This window comes from Pecten maximus, chromosome 12, assembly GCF_902652985.1.
Source record: "Pecten maximus chromosome 12, xPecMax1.1, whole genome shotgun sequence".
Classification (NCBI taxonomy): domain Eukaryota; kingdom Metazoa; phylum Mollusca; class Bivalvia; order Pectinida; family Pectinidae; genus Pecten; species Pecten maximus.
Window position 1 is genome coordinate 335,898 of NC_047026.1, and position 21,746 is coordinate 357,643.

At 37.5% G+C, this 21,746-nt stretch overlaps 1 protein-coding gene across 1 annotated transcript in view; it reads left to right on the top strand.

The window, feature by feature from the left end:
- LOC117339276 (transcription elongation regulator 1-like) overlaps positions 1–21,746 on the top strand; it is a 43,818-nt gene that overhangs the window by 15,374 nt on the left and 6,698 nt on the right. The window contains exons 9-17 of the mRNA XM_033900782.1: positions 1,367–1,461; positions 4,934–5,073; positions 5,213–5,258; positions 7,234–7,393; positions 8,013–8,221; positions 10,190–10,340; positions 18,571–18,738; positions 19,626–19,835; positions 21,457–21,633. Of these exons, the coding sequence (XP_033756673.1) occupies positions 1,367–1,461; positions 4,934–5,073; positions 5,213–5,258; positions 7,234–7,393; positions 8,013–8,221; positions 10,190–10,340; positions 18,571–18,738; positions 19,626–19,835; positions 21,457–21,633 (1,356 nt within the window). The remainder of the gene's footprint in view (positions 1–1,366; positions 1,462–4,933; positions 5,074–5,212; positions 5,259–7,233; positions 7,394–8,012; positions 8,222–10,189; positions 10,341–18,570; positions 18,739–19,625; positions 19,836–21,456; positions 21,634–21,746) is intronic.

Genomic DNA, 21,746 nt, shown 5'->3' on the forward strand with positions numbered 1-21,746 from the left:
GGGGAACTTTGGTGGATATTTGCTATAAAATCCTACTCCTCCTTTACCCTTTGGTGGATTACAACTAAATTTGGTGTGAAACATCATTGGGGGAAGGTGGTCATATTTTATATAAATTAGGCTGGTGTGGCCCCTGGGGCCAGAAGGGCAGGGCCCCAAAAGGGGAACTTTGATGAAATTTTGCTTTAAAATACTACTCCTCCTAACCCCCATAGTGAATTATTACCAAATTTGGTGTGAAACATCATTGGAGGAGGACAATCATATTTTATATAAATGAGGCTGGTTTGACCCCTAGGGCCAGAGGGGCGGGGCCCCAAAAGGGGAACTTTGGTGAATTTTTGCTATAAATCCTACTTCTCTCTAACCCTTGGATGGATTAATACGAAATATGGTGTGAAACATCCTTTGGGAAGGGTGGTCATATTTTATATAAACGAGGCTAGTGTGACCCCTGGGGCCTGAGGGGCAGGGCCCCAAAAGGGGAACTTTGGTGAATATTTGCTGTTAAATCCTAATCCACCCTAACCTTTTGGTGGATTACAACCTAATTTGAAGTGAAACATAAGGTGACGGCAATCATATTTTTTAATGAGACAGGTTTGACCCCTGGGGAAAAAAAGATGGGGCAAAAGGAGCGCTTAGGTTAAACATTTCTTTAAAATGCAATTCCTTCTTAATGCCTTAATTGATTACAACTATATTTAGTATGAAACATCATTGGGGAAAGGCAATCCTAATTGATATAAATGAGTCTTGTCTGACCCATTGGGACAGAGGGGCATGCCCCAAAAATGGGAACTTGGCTAAAATTTTGCTTTATGATGCTGCTCTTCCTGGACAAGCTAAATGGATAAAAACCAAATTTGATCTAAAACATAACTGGGTGCGATAAATAATTTATGGTAATAATGCTGGATTGAGGGGTGTGTCCCTGCTAGCTGTAAGTGTAAGTGTTTGTCAGATGACCGTTAAGGCCCATGGGCCTCTTGTTCACTTATCAAATAAGCTCACCACTTTTTAAACAACTTGGCCAAGATCTAAATTTATCAGTTGAATGATATCACTTAATTGATTGAGTGAACGATTCCCTATCAGACACACAGAAGTAAATAAGAAATCAATTTGTATATCTTGGATGGACCCTAAAGTATCTTCTTGTAATATATTTTTATCAATGTCTGTACAATCTGGACTTAATACATTTTATCAGCTTAACTCCTTCAAAGTAAAGATGTGTATGCATATAAATAAGATTGAGTATGAGAAAGTCTTATAATAATGATTATTTCAGGATACCAAGGTTAGGTGGGGAATTGTTATAGTAAACATGTTTGCAGTTAAATTTATGCTCTTTTCCCATCAGGAGAAAAAGGAGGAAGAAGACGAAAAGACTGAGGAACAGAAAGCAGCAGAGAAAGCACGTCCAGTATCGAGTACACCAGTACCAGGGACACCTTGGTATGTGTGTCACAAGATATTAAATTCCTAGCAGATCATGTATCTGTATGGATTCATACAACTCTAGTAGGGAAGAAAGATAATGAAGACCATCCTTATGGGATACAAAATTGTACAAATGGTGGGGCTGACCCCCTGGGGGCCTGAGGGGAGGGGCCAAAAGCGGTCAATTTGGCTAAATTGATGTAAACACCTTCTTCGATGGAACTAAGCTATCATTATCACTCATATTTGACTGGTAGAATCCTTATAGGGTAGGGATTCAAAATTGTACAAATGGTGGTGGCTGACCTTCTGGGGCCTTGAGGGGTGGGGCTGAAAGGGGTCAATTTGGCTTAATTGATATAGATGGCCTCTTCTCTGAAACTAAGCAATGGATATTGCTCATATTTGACTGGTATCATCCTTCAAAAAATATAAATGATCCAGCTGACCCCCAGGGGGCTGAGGGGGGCGAATCTAAAGGGGTCAGTTTGGCTTAATTGATATAGATGGCCTCTTCTCTGAAACTAAGCAATGGATATTGCTCATATTTGACTGGTATCATCCTTCAAAAAATATAAATGATCCAGCTGACCCCCAGGGGGCTGAGGGGGGCGAATCTAAAGGGGTCAATTTGGCTAAAGATATATAAACAACTTCTCTAAAACTAATTTATATACATCGCTCATATTTGATAGGTAGCATCCTTATGCAGAGTTTTCAATAAAAATATTTGTAAAAGGCTACAAATGAATAGTAACAGGTATACATGTATCTGAGGATTACGATAACATGTTTTTAGACATTTTTTAAAAAGTGAATTAAGTCATTTGAACCGGCCAAAACACCATTCTAACTGGTCAATTTGGCCGGCGACCGGTTCTAAATGAAAACACTGCTTATGTGGTAAGGATTCAAAATTGTACAAATGGTGGAGCTGACCCCTTTGGGATCCATTTGTCAGTATTGATATTAATTACTTCTTCTGTGGGACTAAGCAATGTTTGACATTGATATTTCAGTGGTTAAATCCCCGAAGTTTGGGTTCAAATTTATACAAATAATGAGGCTGACACCCCCCCCCCCCCCCCCCCCCCCCCCCCACACCCCCAACCCCTGGGGTTTGGGGTCTTTTCTCCACCCTCGAAGACTTATTATCCCCTCGCGACGAAAGTCGGGGAGGGGATATAGCGTTCCGTTTGTACGTACGTATGTATGTTCACTTTTTGTCAGCGCTCTTGCCACTTCATTTTTGAACGGATTCTGACCAAACTTCATATATGGGTCCAGCATAGGAATACCTCGAAAGAGCTCGTGTTTCAGGGTGCCAAGGTCAAGGTCAAGGTCAAGGTCACCATTAGTATTTATAGAAAATCTGCATTCTGTATTTTTCTTGAATGGGACTCCATCCAAGAAAATAATCATGTACTATGCCAATTAAACCTTCTGAACAAAGGAAAATGCTTATATATGCATTTAGATACACACATAATTATAATAACTATCAGGAAATGAAGTTGCTAATGTGATGCGTAACCACATACTGTTGAATGCATAACAATATATACCATATTTATCTGGCAATGAGCCATGCCTGATAATAAGCCCATCCATGTCTTTTGCAGTTCAGTGCAAATGCCAACTGATGTTATTTCAATGTCCTGCAATAACCCCACCCCCCCCATTTTGCGCCGGAGTTCATGTGTTAGCACGCGAGGGGATTTGTATTGTTTCTTTTGTTTTATCTTTGAAACCATTCAGATCCACACCCTATAATCATATATAGCCTTGCTTTGCATCAAGAGATGATCACAATCCTGATATAAAATTGGCCCAGGGTTCTTTCCCCGCCCAAAGGGACTTATAGTTTCTTTAAATACGATCAAGTTGAATCTTGACTTTGTTTCTTGGTTATATCTTTGAAGCAGTTGAGATCCCCACAACATAATCATACATCAACAAATGAAGCTATTAGCAAATTGAACATAATCATTATTTTGATGTTTGCTCAAATAAACCAGGTGAGCAATACAGGCCCTCTGGACATCTTGCATTCCTTGTTCTGGTAGGAACTCAAAACCCTTAATATATGGGCTTAGAATACAACCAACCGGTGCAACTTCTGCTTTGGTTCTGAACTTTTATTGTGGCTTTCATCATAGGAATTGCTGATGAGTCTCCTTTATTTTAGCCCACATGGTCCGAAGGACCAAGGTGAGCTTATGCCATACCATGGCTTTCCGCGTGTAGAGAAAATAAAAATATGTCTATTAACAGTACAACTACCATTGTCATTGGAAAGCAGTCAGACAGTGAATTTTTTTTTATATTTGGCAAAAACACACTTGAAAACCTTGTAATTCCAGGTAATATTCATATCCTAAGTATAACTCTAAAGAACATGGATTTATTTGTTTCCAGATGATGATGAAAAACCTCCTGTTTTCAAAGTGATCATTATACAATTTTCACATGCAAATTATGTAATTTGCAGTGCAGATTTTTCAAAAGAAAAATAAAATCAGCAATCTTTGCTACCAAATCAGGATATTTTAATTGATATAAGAATGTTGGCATGGATCTAGGAGACTATCTCTCACAAAGTCAGCAGCAGAAGCCATGCAAGCAAGCCAGCTGGCGGCCATATTTGTTGACTACTATTCTAAAAATGAGACCGGAGTCCGGAAACGGGGAAAAAAAAATCGGGATTTTTTTTCTCTCTCCAAATTTCAGACATTTGTTCTCTAGTAAACGATATAAAATGATATACAAGTACATGTAATTAATAAAAAGAGTCTTTAGAAAATGATAATTTTATATTGTAGATTATTTCAATAGTTTTCCGGTAATTGAACAATATTGCTGGGCTTGTAGATTTTAAGCTTGGGTTAGTGAGATTTTGGTGTCTACTAGCCCTTGTGGCAAAAAAATCTTTTTACACTCCTGATTTTTCACTGCAAATGCCCTCTACTGAATGACTCGGTCTGTTTTTGGTATCAAATATCTTATGCAGGACCCTTGACATAAGTTATAAATCGTAACAATTATATTCTCTATATGCAGACAAGAAATGACGTATTTAGTTGTCACAGTGGTATTTGTTAAAATTTTCCAAAAAACCTGCTATGTCGATCAATTTTTCCCAATTTGACCCCAGGGTCTGTTTCCCAAAACCCCCTGATAAAGTCCTGCTGGGTGGAATTAATAATTATACAAATGAGGGGGCTAGCCCCCCAGGGGCCTGAGGGGTGGGGTCAAAAGGGGTTCATTTGGCAATATTGATATTCACAACTTCTTCTCTGGAACTAAGCAATGTATGACATTGATATTTCAGTTGTAACATCCCTAGATATCTGGGATTCAAATTTATAGAAATGATGGGGCAAGGAAAAGTTATCCATATCTCTGGAAATTTTTTACGCATGTGTGTAGAAACACTCTGCATTGTAAGTTGTACACACTATAATACAGGGGTATGTGTGTATGACAGGTGTGTGGTGTGGACTGGGGATGGTCGAGTCTTCTTCTACAACCCAAGTCAGCGTACGTCACTGTGGGAAAAACCAGAGGAGATCCAAGGACGCCCGGATGTGGAGAAGATGCTTCAGGCCCCACCTGATGCAGCCAAGGGTAAATATGATCAGTACTAGCTCAAGTATTATGCTTCATTCATAGAAATGTTCAGTGATGAAAAAGCATAAAGAAGCCAAAGTAGCTAAAGCCATGACTTGGTATCCTGTAACTTTCATCATCTGTTGAATTGTTGTAGCTGAGAAGAAGGAGGAGGAAGGAGAACCACAGGCCAAGAAGCAAAAGTAAGTATAAAGGGGAAAATTGATCAGTTATTGGGGTAGTGACATTGTGGAAACATTAGCCACATGTAAAGTGTTTAAGGGATCACTTGGTAGAAAACTTATTGTCGATAGGTCAGGAACAACTAGGACATCTTAAAGTATCAAATTTGAAGTATTCATGAATCAACATTTATAGAAAGAGTGATAACATCGCCATCAAAGAATAATATTTTGCACACATTTGGAAGAAAATGAGCATCTTTTATGTTTTGGCCACTAAGGACCAGGATGACTTATAGCCATTGTGTCTCACCTATTGTCCCCAGCTCTGCGTAAACTTTTCTCATTTGAAGCTCCTCACATTCCACCAGTTGGATTCAGCTCAAACTTACCTGAAATGATCCTCAGATGGTTCTCATCAAAAGTTATTATTTTTCGGGTTAGTCTGAAACCCAAGGTGGCCAGATGACCTATATTACCACTTTACTTGCTACTGAACATGTACAGTTACTTTCTTGAAAAATAAAATGTCCACATGTGGACCAAGTGTTGCTATTTTCCGAGTTGACTAGAAATCCCAAGATGGCTGCCATGGCATACCGGACAACTATTCTTGCTGCTGAGTACGTACACTACAATAGTACTAGTCTCTAAAGTCAAATGACTGTTATGGCTTCTTGTTTGTGACATTTTTGTGGTGGTTGTTACCTTGGACCTTCAGACATGAACTGCACCTGCAACATGGACATCTATAGCATCTTGGATGAAAGAATTTGTCGTAAACAGTTTAAAAGTTCACCTGTTCACATTACAATGAAGTGTTGGTTGCAGAGGTTTATATTGACAATGACAGATGTAAACAAATTCATTCAGTTCTAATGAGTAGGCAATAAAAAACCCATCTGACAATGAAATTTCACTCTATATCAAAAGTAAAAAAGATATTATACCCCATGCAGCAAAGTTAGGGTTGTGTGTGTGGGTGTGAGTGTGTGTGTGGTATATTGGAATCGCCTTGACTACCTATCTGTCCAGAATATTGTATCAAGTGTATCTGATAGAGTACTGAAGCAATATTCTTTTATTGCCAAATATGGGAATTGTGTAGAAAGTCAATTCCACTTAGGATTTTGTTCACTACAACAAGAAGCAATTATGTTCAACATACGTTAGGTTTTTATACGCCTGTCAATGTCATATTATGGTATACCCTTCACTGTACGTACACCCATGGTGTTTAAGGCAATTTAATAAAAGTAATTATAAAAGATTAGTATTCAGACATGATTATTTTCAGCTATTTAGGCTGAATTCACCTATTTTCCTTTTTGAATTAAGAAATGTATTAAATTTGTGAATTGTTTTGAAATATATATATACTGTATATACAATTTTTTGGGGGAGAGGGTCTCCATTTTTTCTTAACTGCAAAATCATGCATGAGTATAAAATATGTGTGAAGTCTCATTAAAATAAGAATATTATATAAATAACAGTAAGAGATAGCATGAAAGGAAAATTTAGGGAGATTATACAAAGGGACCATACTGTGGATACCATATATTTAAGTACATGTAAATCGAACATAATTCCAAACTTAAACTTCCAACATATCTAACTTATTGCTTATCGCTACATGTTCCTGTGGTAGCTTTTCCAGTGACGGGCATATCATGCTACCTCTTGATGAGCTCTTGTTGTAATTTGAAATTTTGGTGACCGTGGTAACTGGTCAATACCATTTTCAGAAATGAGGGCGTGCACAGTGTATCTTAGTTAGCCTCTGAATAACAGTTCCAGTTGTCCATTGCCTCGTGGGAATGGCGAGGGATATTAGTCAGCCATCCTGGCAACAGTTCTAGTTTTGAATTGTTTTCAGTGTCACTTTATTTTCTCTCTTTATCTGAAAACGACCAAAATGCAAAAACTTTCAACTGCATGTGATATCTAATTGGAGAAGTGACAATGAATTTGTTGTTTTCTTTCTGATGTGTAGGATGGATGAGCTGACGGAGGACAAGAAAGATGAGGTGAAGAGGATAGATGTAGGTAAGGAAGCGGCCATTGAGGCAGAAGTCCAGGCAGCTAGACAGCGAGCAGTTGTCCCTCTGGAGATTCGCATGAAGCAGTTTCGGGACATGTTAGCGGAGAAAGAGGTCAGTTGACAGAATATTTAGTTCAGAGTTTTAAATTTACAAAATAGTTAATGATGAATGTTTCAGAAAATTTCTTTGCATTATTTATATACACATGCATTATTTATATACACATGTAAAATGTTTTCCTGCAGCGACTGTTGTCCGGCTCTATGTCATCCCTTTGTCTGGCGGCATAACTTTTCCCTTTAGATAACTTCTTGTCAATAACTGAGAGACCCAGAGACCAGATATTGGGCCTATAGCATGCTTGGGTGAAGGGCTACTAACTATGTTCAAAGGAATGACCTTGACCTACATTCAAGGTCAGGATTAAAATAGGCTAAATCTTTATACAACGACTTCTGAATAACCAAGAGACCCAAAGACTTGATATTGGACCAGAAGTATGCTGGAATGAAGGGCTACAAAATTTATTTTAATATATAAACCTTGCCTAACCTTATATCAGAATTGAGTGGTAATCGGCTTAGCATCAGTACAAATGACATGGCAAACATTACCACTCTACTTACTACTGAGTATGTAGTCAACAATAGTATTAAGGTCTTTAAGGTCAGATGGCATTTGATATCCATGGGCCTCTTGTTTGACAATTGTGGCCTTTTTGCCTTTTCAGGTGTCGGCATTTTCTACTTGGGAGAAGGAACTCCACAAGATTGTGTTTGATCCTCGCTATTTGCTACTTACTTCTAAGGAGCGTAAACAGGTATTTGAACAATATGTGAAGGAGCGAGCAGAGGAGGAGCGCAGGGAAAAACACAGAAAATTACGTGAGCGGAAGGACTCATTCAGACAACTGCTTGATGAGGCAAGACTTCATGGAAAGTATGTATGCACAGTGACATGTCTTAATATATAACACTGCAATGCCAAGTCTGATTTCATGGATATCTTTTAAGCAACTTCCATAAGGGACACATAACCTCCTCCGAGGAACAAACCTTCCCGCTAGGGGAAATACAACCCCCGTAAAAGACTAAAATTCCCCCTAAGAGACACACACTCTCCTGTACAATGCACTTCCCCTGTAAAAGAAAACATTACCTCCTTAAAAGACTTAACAACCCCCTCTAAGGGACAGGCAATCCCTGTTGGGGACACACAACCCCCCTAAGGGACAGGCAATCCCTGTTGGGGACACACAACCCCCCTAAAGGGACAGGCAATCCCTGTTGGGGACACACAACCTCCCTAAGGGACAGGCAATCCCTGTTGGGGACACACAACCCCCCTAAAGGGACAGGCAATCCCTGTTGGGGACACACAACCCCCCTAAGGGACAGGCAATCCCTGTTGGGGACACACAACCCCCCTAAGGGACGGGCAATCCCTGTTGGGGACACACAACCCCCCCCTAAGGGACGGGCAATCCCTGTTGGGGACACACAACCCCCCTAAGGGACAGGCAATCCCTGTTGGGGACACACAACCCCCCTAAGGGACAGGCAATCCCTGTTGGGGACACACAACCCCCCTAAGGGACAGGCAATCCCTGTTGGGGACACACAACCTCCCTAAAGGACTCGCTACCGCGTAAGAGACACTCAACATCCCTAAAGGATACATAATCCCCTTAGTGACACACAACCTCTGTAAGGGACACACAAATTCACTAAGGCTCACACAACCCCCAAAAGAATACACCCCCTCCTACTTTAATTGTAGTGTCTATTTAAAGTCTGACAGTTTAAAGGGAGGTTTTGGGGATAACAGCATTTAGTTTTGTTTGATTGATTAGAATGAGATCAATGAGTATTGATGATAAAGAATCATATGATTTCTAATATTCTATAAGTATTGCTGTTTAAAACATTAAAGTAATGAAGTATATACATTATATGGTAAAATGGGAAATATTATGGTTAAAGTTTCGACCATTGAAATAAAAAAATGAGTTTAGTACTGTAGAAATTATTTTGCTTCATCATATTGGCAATGGAAATTGTATGCTGATGCCAAAACATGTATGAAGACTGAGGTACTGGAGATCTTTAAGCCGCCATCTAGCTGGAGTGTGAAAGGATAGCGAAACAAGTTGCCACCTACAAGAGAGGGATGGTCACAGGCTATTTATACCAGGGCAGTGAACAGCCGACATTGTATTGCTGGCTCAAACATGTTTGAATAGGTTGAATTTTGGTTCAGGTAGACGTATTATAACCCCTGTTAGCAAAGTTAGGGTCTATACTGGAATTAACTTCCATCCACCTGATTAGACAGAAGTTTGTGTGTAATCATTTTTTCATTTCAATATTATTCTGAGATATGCCCCTTTGAATTTAATTCTAGGTAAAATTGTCAGTAGAATGACCTGTTCAGATTGTTCGAATAGTTGTGTGAAAACAATATTCTTTCAGTTTGGTAGAACAATACTCTTTCAGTATTGTAGAAACAAAACAACATGTTTTGTCAATTTGGTACAGTAAAGATCTCTTATTTCTGGTCAATTGCGGTAAATTGCTCAGATATTTAAGTTGTCGGGTCAAATAACAGGCCCTCTCAAACCTCATTGTTGAATATGTGTACATGTCTTTATTTAGAATTTTTTTTATCTTTTGTGACATTTTGAATAAAACAAGTTATTTATAATGAAACACATATAATTGATAATTACTTTATCATTTGAGCATTTCTCTTGTCATAAAAACACACCAGCTTTTTTTCTAATGTCTTATATTGGAAATTAAGGACTCGTAAGATGTATAGCAACTGCTTGTTAAATTTGTTGTGTTGTGTTGATGATAATTTAAGCTTGTATCGTACATAACAAGTATTTGTATGTTGGTGTTGTAGATCCTCCTTCAGTGACTTTGCTGCCAAGTATGGCAAAGATGACCGATTCAAGGCTATTGATAAGATGAGGGAGAGAGAGGCCATTTTCAGTGATTACTGTTCTGACCTGAGAAAGAAAGAGAAGGAAGAGAAATCTCTCCAAAAAGAAAGGGTATGTTATCAAAGCTGGACCAATAAATACATCGCTCGTCATCAATCGGAGATGTGCACCAACAACTCATCTATAATTGTTTCTCATGTCAACTTTCACTGGACTCTTCACAAGTGACATCACTCTCAGTATAGATCTCAATAATGGAATGGTCATTTTGACACTCCGACAAAAGTAGTTTACATTGAAGCATTGATCGAGTATTTTATTAATGTCCTTTTTTTACTGGTTTTATTCACCCAAACAATTTTTGAGTGAAAGCTACTTCAGTCAGTACTGATGATATTTTTAAAGGATTAATATTCACAGAAAATCAAGTGTTTTAAACAAGACTTTTTGAAAAATTTTGCTCAACTTGACCTCTAAAGTGAGTTACAGATATCTCTGACAAGCTGATTATGTTAGGTTGATCTAGGTATAAAGTGTATTATTTCTGATGGGATGTTTTCCTCATGAATGTAAAGACTACCCAAATTAAGAAATTTTCATTGCATTAAGTATTAAATCAACATACAACTGATCACAATACCTTAAGATTTTGCTTTTGGAATAACCTTTTCTTGAATGACAGAGATTATGTTAAATTGATCTTTTCATCATTTCCAACTACTTTGTGCTGTTCTGCCAGCTGTACTCATTGGGATGCCTTTGACCTCTGCACAGATCCTTTCTCTTCAAAATTCCTAATTTCCCTTATTTAAAACTGGCTTGTATTGCCCATATCATAGATTGATCGCTGTCTTGTAGGTAAACTCAGCCAACTAGCACCCTATTTCAGATGAATTGTATTTGTCATGAGCAGACAATTAATTGGATCGGTTGGTAATGTGCTTGTATTGACTCTTGATAATAGTGGAGAGTTTGGTGTAAAAGTCAATGAGAAACATTTGTAGTGTGAGGCTGTGCCTAATATCTCTGGTTGAATTACCAAAACATATATTGCCAAGTAACATTTTTATATTACAGTCTGTGTCCAGTTCTTTGTGTTTTCTTATTTAAATCTTAACCAATGTATTCAATGATTTGATAAATATTTACATATATTTATATATAGGTATGAAAATATAGATATTGATAAATGAGATAAACAAGAACTGATAAAAGTAAATATTGGACACAGGATTGAGTCTAGGAATGCTTGTTTGTACAATTGGAAAATACAGATATATGTCATCAGAATTTCACAGACACGTTCAGTTGATGTCACATGTTTTTCCTTTACAGCCTGATTTTAATTCTTGTTTTCAGATTGGAACTATTCTGTTGGTTTGATATTGTTGAAACACGCTCTGTTAAGTATTTTGAAAGTTTGTAAATGGTCTTGATAATAAACAGGATAATGTTCATCTTTATAACAAACGAGATTATATCTTTATCTTGAAGATGCTATGCTAGAAAAAAGGGTATTGTCTTGGAATATCAGACCAACAGAATTTTTCATAAAACATTTCAATCGTTTACAAAGACTTGTTGTCCTTATTGTAACATTATAACGCAATACATGTATCATCTTATAATGTGTTACATACCATGTTATTATTTTTATTAGAATTAGTTTTATATATTAATTTATTGCAATGTTTTATAATAATGTCATTTCCTGATAAACTCAAGTACATGATTGCTGCATTGTTCTTATGTATTGCTTCATTTTCTTGTGAATATTAATAAGTTTCTTTTGATCAATGATAAATCAATTATCTGCTAAATATTAAATATTTCTTCAATTTTTTAATTTATGTAACCATAATTGATTTCTTTTCATGATAAAAATATAAAAATAATTGTTAATTAATCTGATAATAATATAAAGACAGTAGTCTTCTGATGATCATTAAAGCATCATTTTGCTATGTATTCTGATAAAAGAGAGCCACAAGGCTGTGAATTAATAATTATTATTAATATGACATCATGTGCTTTAATTCCTTGATTTGTCCCTTTGAAAGAGGCTGATATCGGCAACAGAGCCAAGCTCTAAACTTGGAGGTTGAAATGTGAGGAAATCTCACCCTATGTGTTTAGCGTGACCGACACTCGACCCAGAACAGCTTTTCGGTGTCTGACACTAAGACTTTATGAGCCTTATGGTATTTGATTAAGTTTCTATTTAAAGTTTGCCTGTTACATAATGTTGCTATACTTATGAAATAGGTTTCTGAAGATGAAATAATTTTAAGAGAAGAGACAAATTTATACTCTTGTGTTCACTTGAAGATACGATACATCAAGGAGGGATACTTTGTTTCTGTTAGTGTTAAGATGTTTAAAAGTGAGCTAGACTGTTTTATACATATCTTGTGTAAGAGTAATGTGTAAATCTGACATCACATTCAATATGTATTTCCATAGATTTTCAACTTAATGCAAGTAATTGAATTCCAAATCTAATCTATGGATGTTTTGTTAAGTGACACTTAAATAGTTTACACCACCAAGTTCATGCTGTCAATTTTGGGGGGATATTGTGTGGGTAACTTATTTAATGTACAGTCAAAATTGTTTTAAGAGGCCCTCCAAGGGATCCCAGAAAAAAGGTCACATATGACAGCTGGTCTCTTAATTAAATCAACATCGACAACATTAGACAACATACCTTTAAAATAATTAATGCTAGCAAAATCATCACTTAAATGAATACATGGAGTATGCTATTTAAAAGTTTCTGAATAAATTAGATGTAAGAGAAAAATGAATTCAATATTTACCTAAATAAAAGATGATATTTTTTTTAGTAAAATCAATTTGCTGACCAGATCCAAATATCCATCAAAAATCAGGATAGTAATATGACTTAGTTATATAACACTAGCTGACCAGATCCAAATATCCATCAAAAATCTGGATAGTAATATGACTTAGTTACCGTAAATAATCGCGTATAGTGCACACTTTTTTTTCAAAAATTGACAAGTGAAAAAGACCACTGCGCACTATACGCAAGTACAAGCCTTTTCCCAGTCAGAATGAATGTGATTTGACGGAGATTTGTGATCGTTTCCTTCCGCAGCAGGATTGATTTAATACTTAAATATATTAAACATACATAAAGCATTAAGAAAGTAATAGTTAACAAATAATCAAAGAAATGAATAGTTATCTTGATGTTTAATTCCTTGAAATTGTGTATTTATCATCAATTACGTGGATATCTAAGTCGATCGTGAGCCACACGTTCCGTACACATACGATCTCACTTGAGCATGTTCCCGTATTCAGGTCCAAAACGATGTATAACATCTCAATTAACATCAAACAAAACTAGAAATGATATAGCAGTACTTAGTTATTTCATACTTCTAAATTAATCACCTTATAAATCCAGAGTACTGCCAGAAACTGATAACGTTCAACTTGTTTATTTACGGAAGCTGTAACAGCACGCATGCGCAATTAGGCAAGGGTAACACTAATGCCTTGATCTCGTGCGGCAGTCCCTGACCAACTGGCCATATAAAATACGATTTGACTGTGAAAACTACCGGGGTACTCTTATTTATCGTCTGCACTGTAGATTTATCCATTACACATGTTAATTCATTGATATAAAAGTTGTGACCACCACGACAACAGCAGACTTGTTTCTGTACTGTATACAAAATGGCGGCCTGTGTTACATTACGTAGCAGTCAGCTTACTAGTCAATCGTGTTATAATTGAGCTTAATTAGCTTTGTATGTTCGTGGACAGATACCACAAGAGATCATACCTGCGTGAAAATCACAAGGTAATTGAGGGTAGGATTAATTATTTTGTTTTTACAACAGCGTAGATGGGACCGCTACAATTTGCAAGCTGACTAGGCCTGTCGCGGGATATTGTAAACAACCTGTCAATCCAATGTGTCAAATCTGATCGGTGATTCCAATTAAATGTGGTAAATAAGCTTTCATAAGTTACAAATTCCTATCATCTTATGCTTTAGAATTCATCTACCGCTCAGTTGAATATTGAAAAAAAAATTGTTGATTTTTTTTTTTTTTTTGAAAACGAACCTCAAAAATGTACCTGCGCACTATACCCGAATATTTACGGTATATAACACTGAATCACATTATTTCATTTCCTGTAAGATACCGTTGGCACCAGGAATATTGTTTTCAAAGTAGCTGATAACCTCGAAGTTTTTATTTCTCAAATTCTGTATCTGTGTCGTTGCTACTCCAAAATCAGCATCGAGTAATGTGATTGCTTGGATCTTGTCATACTCCAACTGTACTGAACAACTAATTTAAACAACAAGAATGACGCTATAGCGTTTCTAGGGAGCACTGTTCTCACACAGAAGAGACCATGTGCGAGAGGTCAATATTTCTATTGAGATTGACCTCTGGTTTTGAATAAGGTCGCTTAATATAGAAAGATAGATAGTCAAAAGTGGTGAGAGTATGGTTGCTTGTCACATAAGACAGACAGTTGTTAAATAGATGAGCATTATATAGGTATTTACATTTGGTGGAGAACTTACATTCGTTTAAGACAGAATGTCGTTGAATTCAGGGGTCTGTAAGGCAATTTTGACTGTACCAATTAAATTGATGTGGTTATATTTAAGAGGTGTTTGTAAGGGTTTGGATTCAAAAGTATTATAATAGAAGTTTGATAAAAAAGATAAAATCTGTGGGAATCCATATCCAAATAAAGACAATCGTGAATGGGAATTGGACTTTTTTGACATAGAGATCTAAAAATGAAAAAAAAAAAAAGACATTTTTCTTGATTTTTGGTAGAGGTGTTCTCTAGATTGGTTTTATATTGTCTTGATACTTGTCAAGTTCTGTAGGGGAGGAGAGTTAACTATGATACTGGCCGGGGTCTGTAGGGGAGGAGAGTTAACTATGATACTGGCCCAGGTCTGTAGAGGAGGAGAGTTAACTATGATACTGGCCCGGGTCTGTAGGGGAGGGGAGTTAACTATGATACTGGCCGGGGTCTGTAGGGGGCCGGGGTCTGTAGAGGAGGAGAGTTAACTATAATACTGGCCGGGGTCTGTAGGGGAGGAGAGTTAACTATGATACTGGCCAAGGTCTGTAGAGGAGGAGAGTTAACTATGATACTGGCCCGGGTCTGTAGGGGAGGAGAGTTAACTATAATACTGGCCGGGGTCTGTAGGGGAGGAGAGTTAACTATAATACTGGCCGGGGTCTGTAGGGGAGGAGAGTTAACTATGATACTGGCCCAGGTCTGTAGAGGAGGAGAGTTAACTATAATACTGGCCGGGGTCTGTAGAGGAGGAGAGTTAACTATGATACTGGCCCGGGTCTGTAGGGGAGGAGAGTTAACTATAATACTGGCCGGGGTCTGTAGGGGGCCGGGGTCTGTAGGGGGCCGGGGTCTGTAGGGGAGGAGAGTTAACTATGATACTGGCCGGGGTCTGTAGAGGAGGAGAGTTAACTATGATACTGGCCGGGGTCTGTAGGGGAGGAGAGTTAACTATGATACTGGCCGGGGTCTGTAGGGGAGGAGAGTTAACTATGATACTGGCCGGGGTCTGTAGGGGAGGAGAGGTAACTATAATACTGGCCGGGATCTGTAGGGGAGGAGAGTTAACTATGATACTGGCCGGGGTCTGTAGGGGGCCGGGGTCTGTAGAGGAGGAGAGATAACTATGATACTGGCCCGGGTCTGTAGAGGAGGAGAGTTAACTATAATACTGGCCCGGGTCTGTAGAGGAGGAGAGTTAACTATAATACTGGCCGGGGTCTGTAGGGGAGGAGAGTTAACTATAATACTGGCCCGGGTCTGTAGGGGAGGAGAGTTAACTATAATACTGGCCCGGGTCTGTAGAGGAGGAGAGTTAACTATGATACTGGCCAGGGTCTGTAGGGGGCCGGGGTCTGTAGGGGAGGAGAGTTAACTATGATACTGGCCGGGGTCTGTAGGGGGCCGGGGTCTGTAGGGGAGGAGAGTTAACTATGATACTGGCCGGGGTCTGTAGAGGAGGAGAGTTAACTATAATACTGGCCGGGGTCTGTAGGGGAGGAGAGTTAACTATAATACTGGCCCGGGTCTGTAGGGGGCCGGGGTCTGTAGGGGAGGAGAGTTAACTATGATACTGGCCGGGGTCTGTAGGGGGCCGGGGTCTGTAGAGGAGGAGAGTTAACTATGATACTGGCCTGGGTCTGTAGAGGAGGAGAGTTAACTATGATACTGGCCCGGGTCTGTAGAGGAGGAGAGTTAACTATGATACTGGCCCGGGTCTGTAGAGGAGGAGAGTTAACTATGATACTGGCCAGGGTCTGTAGGGGAGGAGAGTTAACTATAATACTGGCCGGGGTCTGTAGGGGAGGAGAGTTAACTATGATACTGGCCAGGGTCTGTAGGGGAGGAGAGTTAACTATAATACTGGCTGGGGTCTGTAGGGGAGGAGAGTTAACTATGATACTGGTATGATACTGGCCAGGGTCTGTAGGGGAGGAGAGTTAACTATAATACTGGCCGGGGTCTGTAGGGGAGGAGAGTTAACTATAATACTGGTCCGGGTCTATTTGTACTTGGTAAAAGGGTATATCTTTACAAGCATTGTTGTTGTTGGGAAAAAAAATCATCTGTTATCTTTCTTATATTTGATCTATTATTATACCTTACAGAGAGACAAACAAGACCAATTATAACAGTAGTTTTGTTTCTCATCTTCAGAAATAATTATCAAAGTTTGTAACAGGATTCAAATTGGATAGGATAATGACCACATTTCAAATTATTGATTTTATTATTGATGAACATACCAATCTTATTCTGTGGGTGAGAATATCAATTTCTGTTGTAATTTAACTCAGCCTGAAAGATTCCAAACAAATCACATGTGATGATAAAGTGATGATAAACAATTTTGTGATAAACGTGATCAGCTGTGTTTGTAATATGTAGTACCAACACAAAACTTCAGAAGGTTATATTTGCTGTTATGATACAGTGTATTACATTGAAAGTAATTCAAAATTATGCTGCAAAACGTTAACATGGATAAGTTTATGGACTGATAAATCAGAACTGCCATATTACAGTGTATTAACATATTTTTCTATCCAACAAAAACGAGTCTGAAATTTCACTGACCTTGTTTCCAAATTGAAATAAAGAAAATAATTTCTGCTAAGTTACTGTGTTAGTAACACATACTACACATTTCATCGCTGTTGAACAAGCTAATTATTTAAGACTGTGGTTAAGTTTGACCTAGTTTGTGTCAGTGATGAAATATTTAATGTGGAAATAAACTTATTTATTAGCTGTGGATTGATCAAAGTGTGTTGATGGTACTTGTAACCTAGTCCTCGGCTCCTATAAAGTTGTAGAGTGAGTAAAATTTGGTTACAGTACATCAAACTGCTTTGAATTTTCAGATACAGCTGATAGATAGGAAAGGATGCATAACTTCTTTACTTAAATATCAATTATGCTTTGGTCAATAGCATTTACATCAGTAATTGTCTCACAAATACAGATCATTTTTGAGACATGATCCTATTTGAGAGAACAAATTGACAGATGTAAGTGACCATTTTGTCTGACATGGTGTGGCATCCTGTGTATATTCCTCAAGTGTATGTTGCATCTCATGCAATGCTTGTGTATTTTTTGAAGAGTGAATTCAAACAGGATATCATTTACACACATGTAGAACTAATGTAAAGAACATGTGTTTTCTTATGTCATACTGTTCTTTACATAAGTGTCACATTTGTTCAAATCTTACCTGTGCAGAGCATGATGTTAAAATAATATTTCGGCTCGAAATAAATTAAAAAATAATTTGTTTTTCTTTTATGGAGTTAACCTGTTTTGTAAATTATAATTTCCTTTTACAATCATGATAACATTATGCTATTTAATACTTCTTTGATTATTCTCAACATTGAAACTAAGATTTCTACAGTAATAATTGCTGAGAAAGATATCAATAGTATCTGACTTTTTTTAACATTATAGAATGGCTAAAAGCTTTTGAGGACTTTTAATATGAATTACTGATAGGTTTAAGTTTGTAATCACATTTTCTTTCAGGCAAGTTATTCCAACAGATAGTGTTAAAATGCTACACAAATTTCAGACTGAGGATTTTAATCACATTGTACTGCTTGTACTCAATGTACTATATAATGATTTGTCATTTTGGCTTTGTTGAACAAACAGAGGAAAATTGTGTAGCATTATAAGACTTGCAATAAATATGTGTCTGCTGCCTATTTGTATGCTTTTCTCTATATTATTGTCTTGTCCCTTTCAGCTGAAGTCCGACTTCTTGTCGCTTTTGAAGGAAACTTCGGAAATTGAGCGACACTCGCGTTGGAGTGAGATAAAACGAAAAATTGACTCTGATCCACGATACAAAGCAGTGGACAGTAGTTCTCGACGAGAGGATTGGTTTAAGGATTATGCAAGGAAGTTGGAAGATGTAAGTAGCTGTGCACAAAAAATTATTTACTACATAAAATTCAAAATAATATAAACAATTTCATACCGATGGTTTTTTTTTTTGCTGCCCTGTGATTAACAGGCCTCGGAAGGATTTGTATTATTTCTACTGAAACTTTGACAGGACAAAGTTAAAGGGATATTCTGGACAAGTTGGATAATTTATGATTGTGTACATTTTATGAACCCTATCTAATAACTTCAGAGTATTATCAGCATCAAAAATTTATGGTCGATGTGAGTATTATCAGCATCAAAAATTTATGGTCGGTGTGAAATTGGTGGAAATTTCCGCGACCAATATGAGATGATATTGATTATACCACCCAAGTAGATATTTATCTGGTGATGGTCACAGATGTACACTGTCTGATATATTTAGTATTGTTTTCAGTTAAATCATTTTGTATTTGTTATTGCTGGAAATAGTCCCATACACAATACACTGCCATACATATAAAGTGTGTCTATTACTTTGCAATCCCTTCAAGATTAATTTGTCAGTTGCAATGACAAGTTTGTATGAAAACACCTACCTGTATGAAGTTTCAAGGAGGGTCAAGGGAAAGTTATTCAGGGAAAATATCAGCTCGCTTTAACAAAATTTCCCAAAAGACATAATATTGCAAAAAAGTAGCATTTTGAGGTTTTGTAGATTATTAATATCCATAACAACTATGAATAAACTATGATTATAGTATTATGATAGGAAGTTATCAGACAAATATTACAATATTTAACTATTGATAAGTCAGTTTTAATGAATTCCAAAATGTTTTCTGTAAAGTGTCTTGGAACTTATGAATGGCAGTGTACATGTATTTAATGAAACAGCTTGTATTTGTACATATTCTGGATTCTGTTCAGCCTGTATCAGAAGATGAAGATGACAAAAAAGACCGGGAGAATGACAAGAAAGAGCGAGAAAAACAGGAGCGAGTGGAAGCCAGCATCCGTAAGCGAGAAGAAGAAGTACAAAGGTCACTATCCACATCTCTACGTGAACGTGACAAGGAGAGAGAACAACATAAGAAAGATGAAGCCATGCAGCTCTTCAATGCACTACTCTCTGATCTGGTACATGACTGCTAGCAAATATATCAAATAAACACTCTGATTTTCATTAAAGATAACCTTTTCATATGTGAAAGCAATATAATTTTCTGTCAGTCCGGTTTTTTGTTCACTGGTGCCAGAAAGAAAGAACAAATGTAATCAGTATGGCACTTTCTTAAGTTAAGTATATGAACTTGTTAAGTATTACTGTGAGCATGTTTCTAGGTCATCAGACCAAACAGGTCAGGATGACGTATAGCCATTGTGTTGCGTCCATTGTCTTCCTCCTTGCAAGTTTAGACTTTTTAGGTCACCTGAGACAAAATGGGTCAAATTGACTAAAACTTCAAAAATCTTCTTCTCTACTCTCAGATATGGTGAAGTCAAACACTCTTCATAGATGGAAGGGTCTTGTGGTGCTTTACCAAAATTGTGAATTTCATGATCCTTGGGTCTCGCGTTTGCCCCTGGGGAGGGGGTAAACTTTACTATAGTTTATATAGGGAAATCACATTTTTGACTATTTTTTGTTGGATTTGCATTGGAATTCATTCTTACTTGGTTCAAATTATCAGCATAGGATGACAGTTTGATAGTATGTACATGTTGGCCCTGACTGACCCCCAGGGGCTGATGGGCGGGGCCAAAAAGGGTCAAATTAACTGAAATTTTAAAAATCTTCTTCTTACAACCCAAATAAGGTAGAATTAAATACTTTTACAGATGGAAGGGTCTTAAGGTGCTTAACCATAATTGTGAATTTCCTAGCCCTGGGGTCTCACGTTTGCCCCATGGGAGGGGATAAACTTTACTATAGTTATAGGGAAATCACATTTTTGACTATCATTTGTTTTATTTGTTTTGAAATTCATTCTAAATTTGTTAACATTATCAGCATGGGATGACTGCTTAATGGTATGCACATGTTGGCCCTGACTGATCCCTTAGACTGATGGGGCAGGCCAAAAAGTGTCGTCAAAATTACTGAAATATTTCAAAAATCAAGTGACCGTTAAGGGCCTCTTGTTAAGTCATCTGACCCGAAGGGTCATTGGGGGGAGGCCAGTCCTATTTTACATACGAGGCTGGTGCGACCCCTGTGGATAGATAACTTTGCTGAAATTTGCTTTATCTATATTGATTCAATTCGTCAAATGACGGTTAAGGGCCATGACCCTCTTGTTTATAATATAGAGTGGAACCTTACTGACACTGTCTGGGGCTGGAGTCAATGTGTCTGATATAGTGTCTGTAAAGTCAATGTCATCAATGACGTATGTCGCTGTTTTGTTGGATATGGTCAGATATTACAGGATGCTGTTAAAGTCAGTTGTTGGTGAAGTCATGTTTCACTGTAGGTATACGTTTAGAGAGAACATAACTCTATACAGAAGTCAAATAGGTTAACACTAATCATAATGACATAAAACAAAATTTATGTAGTCAAAAAATTGAAATGAAATTATTTTTACGACCTATCGACTCTACCCTGATTTGAAGCTGCAATTGGAAACAAGCAAAAATTTTTTGGCTTTATTTCAGATTTGTAAACATTAAGCTGTCTTAGATTTGAGTACTGGAACCTTTCTTATTACATAATACCACTCACTGATTACTGATGTTTTTTCTTGTTGTGTTTTAGGTACGGAACTCTGAAGTAACATGGCGAGACACCCGTAAACAGCTGAGGAAGGATCATCGCTGGGACCTAGCTGACCTTCTGGACCGGGACGAGAAAGAGAAGCTGTTTGAGGAGCATATTGATAACCTCAACAAGAAAAACAAGGACATGTTCCACAAGCTGATGGATGATACCATGGTACAGAATTTATACACATTGTGAAATACAGCAAATTGTTATTCATGTTGTTAGGAACAGTTTATAGAATGGAAATTTGATACTCACAAATATCCTGTTCTATTTTAATTCCA